The sequence below is a fragment of the Chinchilla lanigera genome, unplaced genomic scaffold (genome assembly GCF_000276665.1).
Source record: "Chinchilla lanigera isolate Chin_1 unplaced genomic scaffold, ChiLan1.0 scaffold00131, whole genome shotgun sequence".
NCBI lineage: Eukaryota > Metazoa > Chordata > Mammalia > Rodentia > Chinchillidae > Chinchilla > Chinchilla lanigera.
This window is the reverse complement of record NW_004955532.1, coordinates 124,687-140,260: the sequence shown is the minus strand read 5'-3', so window position 1 is coordinate 140,260 and position 15,574 is coordinate 124,687. Positions and strand designations below refer to the sequence as shown.

At 37.5% G+C, this 15,574-nt stretch overlaps 1 protein-coding gene across 1 annotated transcript in view; it reads right to left on the bottom strand.

Moving 5' to 3' along the window:
• Window positions 1-3,466: 3,466 nt before the first annotated feature.
• Window positions 3,467-15,574, bottom strand: part of LOC102003062 (vomeronasal type-2 receptor 116-like) — an 18,067-nt gene continuing 5,959 nt past the window's right edge. The window contains exons 2-6 of the mRNA XM_013507568.1: window positions 11,965-12,253; window positions 10,783-11,589; window positions 9,821-10,048; window positions 9,366-9,489; window positions 3,467-4,386 (exon numbers count right to left, since the gene is read on the bottom strand). Coding sequence (XP_013363022.1) covers window positions 3,467-4,386; window positions 9,366-9,489; window positions 9,821-10,048; window positions 10,783-11,589; window positions 11,965-12,253 — 2,368 coding nt within the window. The remainder of the gene's footprint in view (window positions 4,387-9,365; window positions 9,490-9,820; window positions 10,049-10,782; window positions 11,590-11,964; window positions 12,254-15,574) is intronic.

The following is a 15,574-nucleotide window of genomic DNA, read 5'->3' as shown; positions in this document are numbered from 1 at the left end:
CACCAGTCTACACTCCCACCAACAGTGGAGGAGGGTTCCTTTTCACCTCCAGCCCCTCCAGCATTTGTTGGTTAATTGCTTTATGATAGCTTTTCTTTCTGGGGTGAGGTGCAATCTCAGTGTTGTTTTAACTTGCATTTCTCAAATGACTAATGATGTTGAACATTTTTTCATGTATTTATTTGTCATTAGTATTTTTTTTTTATCTGAGAAGTGTGTATTCATCTCAAATACCCATTTTTGATTTGGGTCTTTGAATTTTGGGGGCCTGATTTTTAAAATTCTTTATATATTCCAGATAGAAATGCTTTGCCTGAGGGACAGTTGATTAAATTTTTTTCCCAATTTTTGGGTTTTCTTTTTACTTTGCTGGTGATTTCTTTAGATGTGCAAAAACTTTTCAATAAGATGAGGTACCAGTTGTTTCTTTGAAGAATTTCCTGTGCATTTTGGTTTTTGTTCATGAACTCTCTGCCTACCCCATGTCTTCAAGATTTCTACCTACTTTTTCTTCCAGTAGATTTAATGTTTCTGTTGTAATATTTAGATCTTTAAGACACTTTGATTTTAGTTTGGTGCATGGTAATAGGCTTGGGTCTAGTTTCAGTCTTGGGCATGTGGAAAGCCAGTTTTTCCAGCACCCTTTATTAAAGAGGCTATCTTTCTTCCAGTGTACTTGTTTAGCCCCTTTGTCAAAGATAAGGTGGCTGAGTGTGTTTGTGGTTGTGGCTTCGTCTTCCAGTCCATTCCATTGATTCTTAGGTCTGTTTTTTTGCCAACACCATGCTATTTTATAACAGCATCTTTAAAGTATAATTTCAAGTCAGGGATTGTGATTCCACCTGCCTTGCCTTTGATACCCAAGATTGCTCTTGCTAAAAAACAGTCAACTTTTAAGCATTTGCATTGATTGGCTTTAAGCCCTAGTAAGACTGTTTTGGCCAGAGATGTGGTTGGCTTTTGCCTTCTTTCCCTTACACCAGACTTGATGTGGGAGTCAGTACAATATTTCACTGAATGCAAGCTTTGAACTCAAGTTGGGACAGAGAAAATAGAGATGGGAAAGAGATAGAAAGATAAATTGTTGAATAGGAATGAATTATTTTCAGCTTATGAAGCAGTCAGACTAGCACTTACACTCAGGTTTCTGCAAGGTTGAACAGAGAACAACAAAAACAGTTGTAGCTTTGTGGTTTGAACCTGAAAAGGCAGCAATAAATTGTTTTTCCTTTTAAAGGCAACAAAAATGAGATTTTCTATCTTTCCATTTTTTGGTTTATTCTTTATATTTCAATTCGTTTACTAATATAGCCCTCCTATTGTTTTCCCATTAATATTCTTTAATTCATATCTACCAACTGAAATTCATTAATATTCTTGAATACATTCATCCCTTAGTCTGTCCATTCATCCACTCATCCATCCAGTTCACCCCTTCATTTAAGAAACATTTCTATTTTAGCTACATGTAAAAATCCAAGGATGGGGGCTGGGGATTTAGCTCAGTGGCAAAAGCGCCTGGCTGGCAAGCGCAAGGTCGTGAGTTCGGTTCCCGGTACCAGAGAAAAACCAAAAAAAAAAAAAAAAAAAAAAAAAAAAAAAAAAAAAAAAAAAAAAAAAAAATCCAAGGATGGTACTACAAGGTGATAATATTAGCCAATGTATTTCAAATGGATGCAGAGGAACTAAGTGCAAATATGCTCAGTGCAGTCTCATAAAAGAACAGTATTCCATGAGCAACTTAGAATTTACTCACATGTAAATATAACACATTATTGATGAGATCCCTACAGTAATAAGTGCATGAAAAATAATAATTTCAATACAAATTAAGTAGTATTTTGCCAGTGCCTTGTCTAAAATATCTGGCCAACTTAGAATTGTATGAACCTGTTTTTTTTGTTATGGTATGTGTGGCATCAGATAATATGCATAACATTGAGATGTCTCAGTGAAAATGAGGTGATATAAAATAATTATATTCATTCACTGCATTAGAAATATAAAGAAATAATATATGAATAATGAGAGAGAGACAGAGAGAGAGACAGAGAAAGAGAGAGAACAGTACTGCATTCACAAGATCATATGTAATAGAAGCCCAAGACATTCAGCAAGTGTAAGCACAGACCCAGCAAATTGGATCACTTTAAATAAGAAATAACAGTTTCCATATAAAACAAATAAAGTTCATGAAAATGTGATGGATGAAAGATTTTTAAAATATTATCAACAAATAATAAAAAACTCTAGGGATAAATATGACAAAAATTATTGTATACCTATTATTTAGTTGTACACAAAGTGCACATACAAGATATAGATAATATAGCTATATAAATATGAGTCATGCCAGTAAAGGAAGATTAACCATGAAAATGCAAATATTTAACTCTATTGATAGACAACCTTCACTATAGTTCAGCATCTAGTTATCCCTTTAATTAATACACATTCAATTCATTATCATTTCATATTCAAGAATATTTATTATAGCATATGACAAGAAAATGTAGAAATGCAGTAACCACATGAAAGAAGACTTCTTCAAAAATACCCTCATGAACATTGAAGAGTAAGAAGAGAAATACCCAACTAGCTATCAAAATATACTATAATTATAATATTAAAGTCTTCATATTAAAAATTAGTAACATGATTAAGAAAGCCAAGGGAAAGACAGATGAAAGTGAGAAATTCAGATATTCTTCATTTGATGACCTACGTGTTGAGCATATGTTCAGTCTTTCAACCTAAGTGCCCTTCTTGGACTTATGACTCATCTTTTTTTGGTACACTTATATACATCTTGTATACAGAGCCTCGACTTCTTTTTGGATAGTAAACCTTGTGTATGCACTACTGTAGTTTTTGTTGATTGTATTGTATAGTACTGTACTGTAGTTTTATATTCTCATCTATGTTATATTACTACAGGTAAGAGCGATGGAAATACAAGCAAAGTAATCAAATTGCAGTTTCCTTTGGCCATTCCTTTGTTCTGAATATTGCAATACACATACTATATACCTTTTCTTGTAGAGTGACCAACACGTTTAATGACCTAGTCACAGGAGTGGAACTAGATTGTTAAATGAGGAATGCCTATATAATCAAATTTAATCACAAATAATAAGATCATTTGCAGATTTAATGGAGGAACAAAAAAATTCATATGAAAATTCAAATTCAAAGGTAGTTGCTTCAAATGTTCATGACGTTAAGACTTAGGAAAAGAATTGAGGGCTGGGGAAATAGCTCAGTGGCTCAAGCACCTGACTAGCAAGTGCAAGGTCATGAGTTCAATTCCTAGCACACAAAAAGAATAAACATCAAATAGAAAAAGAATTGAGAGTCATTTGTTCATTCAAATAAATTCCATGCTTCAATCTAATAACTGACAGTAAAAATTGTGAAGAATTCCCTCAGATATTCTATGCATTTAAAAAAGAAAGCATGTTTTAACTTAAGAAGGCTTTCCCCCTGAATGTGTTTTATTTCTGATTGTACCTAGAGAATTCCTATCTGGTCTTAACAAAATAATGTAACATTTAGGGACAAAGATGCAGCCCAGCAGCCCTGCACTGGAGGCCAAGATGGAGAAGACTTCCATGGCCACCATGACCTTCCCTTTGGTGCTGTGGTACACGGGGAGGAAGGTGACCCAGACACTGCAGAACACCAGCATGCTGAATGTCAGGAACTTGGCTTCATTGAATGTGTCAGGCAGGTTCCTGGCCAGGAAAGCCACGGTGAAGCTCACCAGGGCCAGGGAGCCCAGGTATCCCAGGACACAGTAGAAGGCAGTGAGGGAGCCTTTGTTGCAGAGGATGATGATGTGGCCATGTTCCGAGTGAGCATCTGTGTCAATGTAGGGTGGATTTGTCCCCATCCAGATTCCACAGAGAGTGAGTTGGATTAAGGAACAGGTGGGGATGATGGAGTTAGGTGCACCTGATACCAAGAGCTTCCTCATCCTTCTTCCTGGAGCAGTGACCTTAAAGGCCAGCACCACAGTAATAGTTTTGGCCAAAACAGTGGAAATGGCCACTGTAAACACCACTCCAAATGTGGTCTGCTGGAGGATGCAGGTGGCTGTGTTGGGACGGCCAATGAAGAGCAAGGGGCAGAGAAAACAGAAGATGAGGGAGATGAGCAGAACGTAACTGAGAGCCCGGTTGTTGGCTTTGACAATGGGAGTATCTTGGTGCTTTACAAATAGCTCAAGAACAGCAGCTGTGAGAATAGCAAGACTCACGGCTGTGCAAGTTAGAGCCTTCCCCAAGGAATCTTCATAGGCCAGAAAAGTGACGGATTTTTGGAGGCAGTTGTCTTTCTGAGGGTTGGCATACTGCTGATCTGGACACTTCATGCATTGTTCCATATCTAGCCAAAAAAAAAAAAAAATTGTCACTACTTTAAGTTCATTATTTCTTTCATAGTCACAGACCCAACCCCAGAAACTCATTTGATTGAACCAAATTATTTCAAATTTTCATTTTTCTTTCTCCCATTCTTTCGCTCTTCTTTCTTTTTTCTTTCCTTCCTTCCCTGTTCCCTTCCTTCCTTCCTTCCTCCTTTCTTCTCTCCCTCCCTCTTTTTCTTTCTTTCTTTCTTTCTTTCTTTCTTTCTTTCTTTCTTTCTTTCTTTCTTTCTCTCATCTGTCTGTCTTCTCTTCTTCATTTTTCTTTTCTTTTTTTCCAATACTGGGAAGTCAACTCATGAATTTTTCGCTGAGATCTATCCCCAGCTTTTATAAATTCTTTATTTTGAGGCAGGGTTTCCTTATTTCACTATATGGCTCAGGCTGGGCTCAGACTTAAAATCCTCTTGCCTCAGCCTCTCAGAGTGCAGGACTGCAAGCATGTGCTACCACACGTGAGTTTTTCTTTGATTCTAGACACACATAAAAGTATACTATCTAGAACATTACTCTTAAATAACACTGATTATTTCTTATTATATAGTGAACATTGATATTGTTTATTCTTGTCAATCTGACATATTCATAAAAGTATTTTTGTTTTCACAAAACAACAAAAGGACTACCTGTTCAAATCAAACCTCTTTAAAGCACGCTCTGGGCATTCAGTCAGTGAGCAATCAGGTATTGAGAAACCAACATAATTTGCTATGTTCTGGGGGGAAGTGTATGGAATAGTTAAGGTAGTGTAAATGCTCTGGCCTATAAAAGATTGTAGTTTTCATCACAAAACATAATGAAATTTTTGTTACAATTGAATTCAGTCAGTCAAATTGGAAAATACCAACCTTTCCATTATGGAGCTTTTCTATCCATGCATAGGCTTCATGGAACCATTTATTTAATATTTATTGTCCAAATTGCTTTTAAATAATTAAATAGTTACATAGCATTTTCAAGATTTTCACTACATATGTAATATTTTAAGATGCTTTAAATGCAAATTTTCAAAATTTCATATATTAGTGTTTCCTGGCTGAGTTGTAGAGTAGGTTTTTAATAGTAGGTTTGTATTCCATCACTCATAAATCCATTTATCAATTTATTATTTTACCTGGAATTTACAATTACAAACTAATATCATTGGAAAATCAAAACATTTGTATTTCCTTCTTTGAAATACAATTTTGCTTTTCTGTGGGTTTTTAAAATCTTATAGCACTGGCTAGGACCTCCAATGTAATAAGTGGTGATACAGGAAGTCCTTATGCCACTCTTGCTTTCAAAATTGAGCCATAAATTTTAAAGAATGCTATAGGACACCGTAAATATCATTTTTAGCATGTTGACACATTTCTCCTACTCTTAATTTTTAAGAATTCCTTTTATTGTTGTTTATTTGTAAATCATAGAAAGATGTTCCATATTAATTTTTTTTCATAAATTAATATTACTTTTCTTTCCCCAGAATTTAGTGCACTTAATTATATTTCACAAGCTGAATTTGGTCATGGTATACCCTCGCTGAAATATATATCTTGATTTGGAATTGAATATGTGCATTTAGTTCAACAATAGAAGTGTCTTGTAAACTTTGTTTCTTGTAAAGGCATCTTAATTTAATGAAAACACAGTATAGCTCCTCTCTTGAAACGAATTATTTTCCCAGTTTTAGCGTGTGAGCAAACAGTATTAATATGCTTTTGTATTTTATGATTTTCACACTGATATGCTTAATCAACATAATTTTGGGGAAAAATTTAAAACTACTGATTCCAAGTTACTAATAGATATGGTAGTATGAAGATATTTTTACTTTTACTTAGGACTATTTTGTCAACTTTTCCTTCAATTTTATAAACTTCATGTACAATGATAGGAAATTATTTGTACTATATTTTCATATGAAAATTATTCGCCCCACCGTGCAGGTGCCCCCCCCCCCACCCAGGCGGCCGTGCTGCTGGCGCCCGGAAAGGCAGACAGCAAGCGCCTGGGAAGGGGCGCAGAGATGCACGCTGGCCCTCGGGCCGGCCGACGCCGCGTGTTCGAGAACTGCAGGCCACAGAGAAGCACAGACCCAACAGGCCCGCCCGGAGACGCGCGTGAACCATCCCGATGTGGAGAAACCCCTGGGAAAACATGCCACACGGCGGGTCGCTCTTGGCCCTGCCCTTGAGAGCCAGAAAGGTCCGGAGTCAGCGGAGGAGCAGCTGATGAACAAGGACTCAGAGAACAGGAGAGCACTGACGCCCAACGACTCAGAGGTCAAGCTGACTGGGGACGTGAGAGCCATTCGGGAGCTGGAAACCAGGAAGACCTTGCACAGCACCCGGGGAGACACCCTAGGGGCCATTCTTCCCCTAACTGTGCAGGCTGCAGTGGAGGAGTGTGAGGAGCTCCGGAGAGGTCTGCACCGAGACTTCATGGATTGCACGGGTGCCCGATATTCAGACTCTGTAGAACCACCTTCGTGGAGAAGGAGGAGCCCTGCGAAATCCTGAGCATAGAGGAAACAGTGGACGGCCCATTGCTGGACACTGGTGCTGGTTTCTCGGTCCTTCTTTTCAGCCCTGGCCTTCCTTCCAGCCATCACACCACAGTGAGGGGAGTCACTGTTGAGGTAACCTGCTTTTTCGCAACCCTTGGGTTGTAACTACTTGTTGGATCTTTCTTGCACGTCTTTGTTTTCCTGAGAAACCACTTTGAGGACGCCAACATGTATCGCAGCAGCCACTGATGATTTCCTACCAATCTGTCCATAACTCTGCAATGTCTGTATTGCTCCCATGCTACTTCCTAAATGGATGTATGTTTGTTACTATGTGTTTTCAACAGCAGCCATTGAGAATAGTCAATGATTATCTGATTGATTACTCATGTATAGCTCTATATGTTTTCCCTAGAGACCACTTTGGAGAAACCGGGGTATAGTACAACCATTGATAATTTCCTGTCATTTCTGTTTGTAACTCACTATTACTTGTCTATTTATTTTCCTGAGAAACTATCTTGAAGATACCAATAGGTAAAATAACAACCATTGATTATGTCCTACCACTTTGTCTGTAATTCAGTGAATCCCCCTATTGCTATGTTGTCCTTCTTTTACTCTTTAAAATAAAATTAAAAAAAGAAAAATATTCCATATATCTATTTTAATAACCAGTTATTCAGTTATGGTATTGTGCTATATTATATTCTTTTGTAGTTTTTCTTTCTTTGTTATCAGATGTGTTAAATGTTGCCAGTTTTTTTGTCAGAATCAATGTTAGTTTTGTTTACTTTATGTGTCTTAATTTTAAAAAAATTCTGTCATATTGTTTTCTATCTTTCATTTTCTTTGCATTAAATTTACTCATTTTTCTAGTTTGTGATGAATATTTCAAATGTATGATTTCAGCTTTTCTTAATTTAGGAATTCCACATTAGTATATTAATATAAAATCAACTTTTTTTCTTAGTATAGGTTTAGCCTCAACTCACAATGGATTTGATAAGTACTATTTTCAATTATACATGATTTTTAATTTGTGTTTTAATACATTCTCTAAGCTATAGATTGTTGAGAATTGTATTTTCATATTGGTGGGTGCTTTGTTCTCTCTCTCTTTATATAAGACATTAAATAAAAGAGCCTTATCCCTACTCTATAAAGAACACATAGTCAAATTAATGGTATGATGCACTGCATAATCAGTCTTGATGTATCTCAGGGAATACTTGAAATCATACTAAGTATATTCTGAAATCAAAACATATATATAAGAGATGAAAACACCTTAGAAAGTATCTAGTAGAAGGTGGTTACAACATGTTATGATTTATCAGAAATTCACTTATTCCCAAAGTGGAATTTACATTGTGCAATGCTCTTCCATATTGGATTTCTGTAAATTTTCTACAATGTTTCTACTTTCATCCTCATCTTATATCTGTGTTAATGACATAGAATTGCCTTAAGTTTAGGTCACTTGAATGTTATACAAAGGGTGAATATGCCATTTTGACCACTTCTGTTTATCCTAACAAGAATTCATGCCACCACTTTTTGTTCTGATAATAATACCAATGTGTATGGCTTCTATACAAATGTCTGTGACACCCTCCCAAAGTGTAGATATTGTCACTTACAGTCTGTGTGAATATCATCCTTGTAGTACTGCAGCACAGACTATGACTCACGCCATAAGCTGTTTCCCTCACTTGTGTATGTATTCTGGGAGAACAGGGGTGAAATCTTAGAAACTGAGATTGTACTGTGCTAGAAACATATTGTACATCACAGACGTCCCTCTGTCTCCAGTCAAACACAGTTTCTCTTAGTGCCTGCTTTATGTGTTAGGCAGTAGAAAAATGAAGTATGCCTGACTTTTGTCTTGAATGTAAACTTAATGTAGTTTCAAAGAACATGAAGAATCAGCATTTATTAATTGTTCATGTTAAACTTCACGATGGAGGTGAAAACTGGAAATTGTGGGGTGATGGAAAGGGCTTTTTTGATAAAAATAAGTGTCTTTAATGGGATTACAAAAATGCATCAAAGTAGCCAGCTGTGGTGGCACATAACTGTTATCTCAGGTAATGACTAGGCTAAGACAGGACCTTCACAGTTTTGAGGTCAGCGTGGGAGCAAATCGGAGAGATTCTGTCTCAGAATAACAAAATAAAGATAGCTGCGTATGTAGGTCATTAGCAGAGCACCTTCTGGTTCAATACCCACCAATGCCAAAGAAAGATGAAGCACAAGAAAATAAAAGAAAAAGATTTAGAGTGTAGGTCAAAGTTCAAAGTGTTGCTAAAGGGGGCAGTAGTACTCAGTACTGCTCAGGGAAGGAAGAATTACATCAATGGTGTCCTCTAAAATCTTTTTCTACTTCTAGGGTGGGAGGTGTGAATGTAAAATAGAGTTGGAGAACTTGTGTACAAGTTCTGTTCTCACCTGTCTGATTGGCGATCTCATTTTCCGGGCAAGGGATGCAGTCAAAACAGCAGGCAGCTTTTCCCTCCCGAGAGGTCTTTCTAAACCCAGGATTGCAACTCTCACTGCAGACAGACCGTGGAGTCTAAGAAATAAAATGCTGGCAAGCTCATAGGCTTGCTCATTTAGAACTAGAGAAATGAATTTAATTTGCTTTCATGTATAATTAAAATATCACTCAATGCCATTTCTACTTAATGATATCAAATATGTAATTATTTACAAATATTATTAAATAAACATATTTCTCTCCCATTCATGAGAAAGCTGATAAGAAATTTTTTTCAAATTGGAATTTGACTTTTTCCAATTTGTATATGTAGCCTTTGCATGAACAAAATTAGGAGCAAAATATCTATCACAATATTTAGGTTATTTTTATTTAATGAAGTGCACCCTGATCAGGCCCAACGTACCTGTGTAATTCCTGTGGCCCACTCGATCATATCCTTAGATACAGACATGTTTTGCCCAAGTAAAATATGTGGGGAAAATGTTCCTAATTTGACTTTAAGTCTAAGGCCTTCTGGGAAATTCCAGAAATTGAGAATGTCATACTCTGAATCCAGTTTTCTTCTATTATCCAAGTTCACTTGGTCTCCAGCAGAATTGTTAAACTGGGTGTTTTTCAGAAAGGGGTGCAGCTAAAAGAGACACATCATCCTATAGTGAACATTACTCCATGATTAAGACATCAAACTTGAAAGTGGAAAGCCTATGATTGTCTCTAATTCCCGCCCTTTTTTATAAAGCAACTTTAACACTAGTATCCAATGAATTAGCACACATGAAAGTCTAAAGAGGACCAAAGTATCATAGTGTTCCTAATGTAGTCGGTTTCAGGAAAGAGTATCCCACTTAAGCCCATTTAAATAAAGTATATATTTACACTCGCAAAAAATCAACTGTGGAATCCAATCTTCCAACACCCATAACACTCATTTTCTGTTTGAGAATTTCTGCAGCATCTAGCAACACAATGAATTCACCACATTAAAGGTTTGCAGAATTAGATGAAAACGTCATATACTTTGTGCACTGTAGGGTTTACTACCATTTGGTTTCATAGGTGACTACAAGTTTTCCCCTTTGTCCTGCAAGAACTTTAATGGACAAGTTTAGGTGGACAAAGCACTGACATCCTACAGACAGAAGCAATGATCTTGCCTCTGAACTATTTCTTCTTCCTTGCCAGTAACTCCTTGATTGAAAATCATTTCTATCCAGCTTAAAACTCATCTCCTCAACAATAAGCCTAATACATAATGTCTTATATTTTGTGGAAATGATTCTACTCCCCTTGGGTGGAGCATATGTAGAATAATTTAAGAGAGGTACCTTGATGACAGTACATGTCATCCAAAGGAAGACATATTACCTGCCAGGGAGAAGACATCGTCACTTCTCTATTTCTCATTGGTGGCATTTGTACTTCTTCAAAGAGCATCTCATGGAGGGCATGGGCCACAGCATACACAGCGTTGTAAATACTGTAACTCTCATCACTCATGGCCATGTCAAACTTATTTGGAGGCAACCAAGCCAGAGAAGCATTAGGTGTACAGTTCTTCAGTGCACAGTCAGAATCCGAGAGTGAGCAACGAAAGTTCTTGGACCAATACATAACAAGGTAAGTGTCTTCTGGGTATTTGAACGGGGTAGCTTCCTGGACAAAATTTTGGAAACCTGAAATCTCCTCATGGTGGTGTGAAAAAACAAGAATTCCATGGAATGGGTCAAGTATGAAATTTCTCCCAGCCATGTCCGCGTGCCATTGTGAGTTTGTGACCCAGACTTTCCATGTCACTAAGTGCTGCCCTATGTTATAATTGACATCATTTAGAATATCAATATCATAGTAAATAATAACCACATTTACTGATGCTGTTTCTCTGGTCAAGATATCATGCGTCTTGGTAGCTGAGAGATAGGACACAACAGTAGTTGAGACCATTTTCACAAATGCTGCACAAACTTTGTTCCTGTCCATCTCTTCTCTTATATCTGAGAGAAACTGAAGACCCTTATGGCCTTCTGTGATGAGCAGGCCCACCCATGTCCAGCTGAAATGAAGCATTAAGGACACCATACCAAGGGCCAAAGATGCATCCTTTGGGGCCACCTGATAGAGAGAAGGGTACTGGCCACTGTCAGTCAGCATAGTATCAAAAGCACCAAAGGTAACCTAAAAGGAAAGGAAATTTAGAAGAATATACGGAAGAATGTTGGTGTAAAGCACAATGGTAGGCCTGATGCATACTGAGTCACAGTCGGAAGCTGTAGAAGGAGGTGGATGTTCTCACCATCTTCTTAGTCATCTCACTCCTTAAGAACTTTCATAAAATGTAAGAGTGGACTCAAATATCCAGTCTGCTTTTTGCTCTCCTTTTTTGACGCAGAAAAAGTAATCACGCATAAAACACTAAGTCTTGTGTACTTACTCTTGTTACACACTTTGAAAGATACCTAAGCCAAGTCTCATTTTAGAATCCTTTGAGGTTCTTGTTAGTTGAAGCAACATGGACATGGCTTTCTCTTTTCATGTCCCACCAAACCTCACCTGTGGAAATTTGTAGAGTTCCAACAGTGGTCCAATCTGAGTGGAAGTTCCCCATAAAGTTTCTGATAGTACTGCTACAGATTGACTTTCTGTCCCACACATGTAATTAGGGATCTCATGTTGTCCTGTGAGCAAAATGAAGGAATTTTCTAATATCCTCCAATGGCTATGAATTAAATTATGGAACTCATAACCCAGAGATATGTTGGGTAAAAGATGAAGATTCTTGTTGATCTCTTCTATGGCAAAAATGAAGGCTAGATAGTTCTGGTTGTTGTTGGGCATAAGCCTGCATAGAGAACACGGAAGTCCTTAGGGAAAAGACTCAGTCAGTGTTTATCTTCCAATCCAGTACAGTATCAATCATGCACTGAATGCCTGTGTTCTTCCCTACGTTCACATAATGAGAATTTAAGCTCAATGTGATGATATTAGAAGTGTGATTTTTTAAGGAAGTAATTTTTTAAGGAAGTAATTAGACCCAAGTAATTGTATGGGTCACGGTGGTGAGTTTCTCATGAAGGAAATTACTGGCCTTACAGATTTCAGGAGGAGGTGTTTCATCATTTTGCTATGTAAAGGCACATTTGTAAGATAAATTGATAAAGCAGGAAGCAGATTCTCTCTTGATTTTCTCAGCCTATGCAACTCTTAAAGGTAAATGATTATTGATTTAGACAGTCAGTTGCTGGTACAATTTTTTGCAGCAGCCTGACTGTGATAATATCATAACTAAAGAAAAACAACCTGAAAATTTTATTTTTGAGAAGAACTGCCTCCCATAAAATCTTAGAATTTATTTGAAGCAAGTACATAAACTTTGGCTTTAGAACAACCTTTCAAACTTCTACATATGTGGAGAACATTATCTTAAATCATTGTAATACATAAAATCACAACTGATATTTCTTTGTAATAATTTGAACCTCTGCACCATTATGAATAGGTAATACATTTTTATTATATTTCTCAAAATTTTTAATTGAATTTATCTGATATCAAAACATCTATTAGATTTTTTCTGATTGAAGTTTGAATAGTAATATCTTCATACTTGCCTTCATATTATGTCTTTTCATTTTTCCACATTTGTTTGTGTTTATATCTGTCCTTTTTATTTCTTTTTTTGTCTTTTTTTGAGACAGGGTCTCTCTATGTAGTTCAGGCTCGCCTTGAGCTCACTTTGTAGCCCAGGCTGGTCTCAAATTTGCAATGACCCTCCTGCCTCAGCCTCCTGAGTGCTGGGATTACAGGCGTGTGCCACCACACCTGGCTTATACCTGTCTTTTAAAGTAGGTAATAAGGACATTTTTGACTTCTCCATCAAATTTGACATCTTAAAGAATGTATTCTATTTATAATTTATTATTTATCTGTTCATACTATTTATATTTTGATGTCCACTTTCAAATAACTTCTAAATTATTTTCTAGCTATTTTAATTTATTTGTGCCTTTAAAAAATTTGACTGTATTTCCTCTACTTGGGTGAGTTACATTTTCTAATTGGCTACAGGGACATTCCTACAAAGGTAGATGCTAATTCTCTCTCTGGCCACACCTCACATTTACTGAATATGAAAATTCATTGGGGGTCCCAGCAGCTCCAGTGTTTCAACTAGAACCCCTAGTTCTTTATATTTTCTAGATATTAGTCCTTCATCTGGAGAACAACTGACTAAGAATTTTTTCCACTCTATGGATTTTCTTTTCACTGTGCTGGTGATTTGTTTTGCTGTGCAAAAGCTTTTTAATATAATGAGGTCCTAGTTCCTGATTCTTTGTAGACCCAATCCAAAAATGGCCATTTGAAATGAATAGATATGTCTCAGAAGAAGTAAAAATGATAAATAAATACATAAAGAAATTCAACATCACTGGTAACTTGAGAGATGCAAGTTAAAACAATGTTGAGATGCCATGTCATTCCACAAAGAATGGGAATTATCATCAACTAGTAACAAATGCTGATGGGGTTGTGAGGAAAAAGTATACTTCTACACTGTTGGTGGGGAAGTAGACTGGTGCAAGCACTGTGGAAGGAAATGTGAAGATTCCTCAAAAAACTAGGACTAGAGGTTCCATTTGATCTACCTATTCCCCTTCTTGGCATCTTCCACAAAGAATTAAAAGCATCATACCACAGTGATGCATGTGCACCCATGTTTACAGCAGCACAGTTTAGAATAGCTAAATCTTGGAAACAACTCAAATGCCCATAAACCAACAAATGCATAAAAAAGATGTGGGTTTTTTTATATAGTGGAGTGGTACTCAGCCATAAAGAAGGATAAATCTGAGACATTTACAGCTAAATGGAAGGACCTTGAGACCATAGGTTTAAGTGAAATAAATCAGACACATGTGTAAATATCACATTCTCTCTCTGGTGTAAGAAACTGAAAGCCTAAATGAGAACCAAAATGTACAATAGATAGTGTGAAATAGGAAATAACTTTTCAAAGGGAAAGAGGAATTGGGTGGAGAATTAAAGAGAAAAGAAAAAATTGAAAAAAAAAGGGATAAAATGAAAACAAAGTTTTGTAAATAAGGAGGGGAAGAGTAGTTGAAGAAAGGGAGAGGAATGGAAAAAAAGAAGAACTAAGACATACCACATACTGGCACAAGTTCTCTGTGATGGATGCTATCATTATGCATATGGAAATTGTACCAACAAACTTAATTATAAAAAACCTGCTTCAACAATAGACCCCTAGGAGGTTCCTATCCACAGTAAAGTTAAAAACTTTAGTGTAATGTTTTTCAAAAAAATGGAAATAAAAAGTGAAACAGTTGTCTAAAATCCATGATAATGTGTCCTTCAAAATGTGCTAAATGAGGGTTGGGGATTTAGCTCAGTGGCACAGCACCTGCCTGGCAAACGCAAGGTCATGAGTTTGATTCTTGGTACAGGAAAAAAACCAAAATGTGCTAAATAGGGGCCAGCCCCCTGCAGCACAGATTCCTGGGAGGAGGACCCCCAGTGCCTGGGAAGCGGCATGGCGGCATGGGCAGGTGTGGGCCAGCCCTCAGGCCAGCCACTGCCACACAATTGAGAACTATCATGGCACAGAGAAGCAATGACACAATTGGCCCACCATGCACCAGCTGCGCAGGCATGCCCGTGGATGTGTGTGAAGCATTCCAACATGGAGAAACCCCTGGGAACACATGCCACACAATGGGTCTCTCTTGCCCCTGCCATTGGGAACCAGAAAGGTCTGGAGTCAGCGGAGGAGCAGCTGCTGAACAAGGACTCGGAGAACATGAGAATACAGACTAAGTCCAAAGAGTCAGAAGTCTAGTGGACAGGGCTCAAGAGCCATTTGGAAGGTGGAAACCAGGAGGACCTTGTGCAATAGCTGGGGAGACCCCCTGGAAGTCATTCTTCCCCTGACAGTACAGGCTGCAGCGGAGGAGTATGTGGAGCTCCGGAGAGGTCTGCAGTGAGATTCCTGCTGCCTGTGCTGATGGTTGGGGAGAGGACACTAACTGGTTGTGGGATCCCAATGAAATGGGAGGCTGGAGACGAAAAGTTACAAAAAATGGCTTTCACCCCAGATGGCTCACTTGAGGTGTTAGTAAGAATTGCCTCCTCATTATTCTATAGC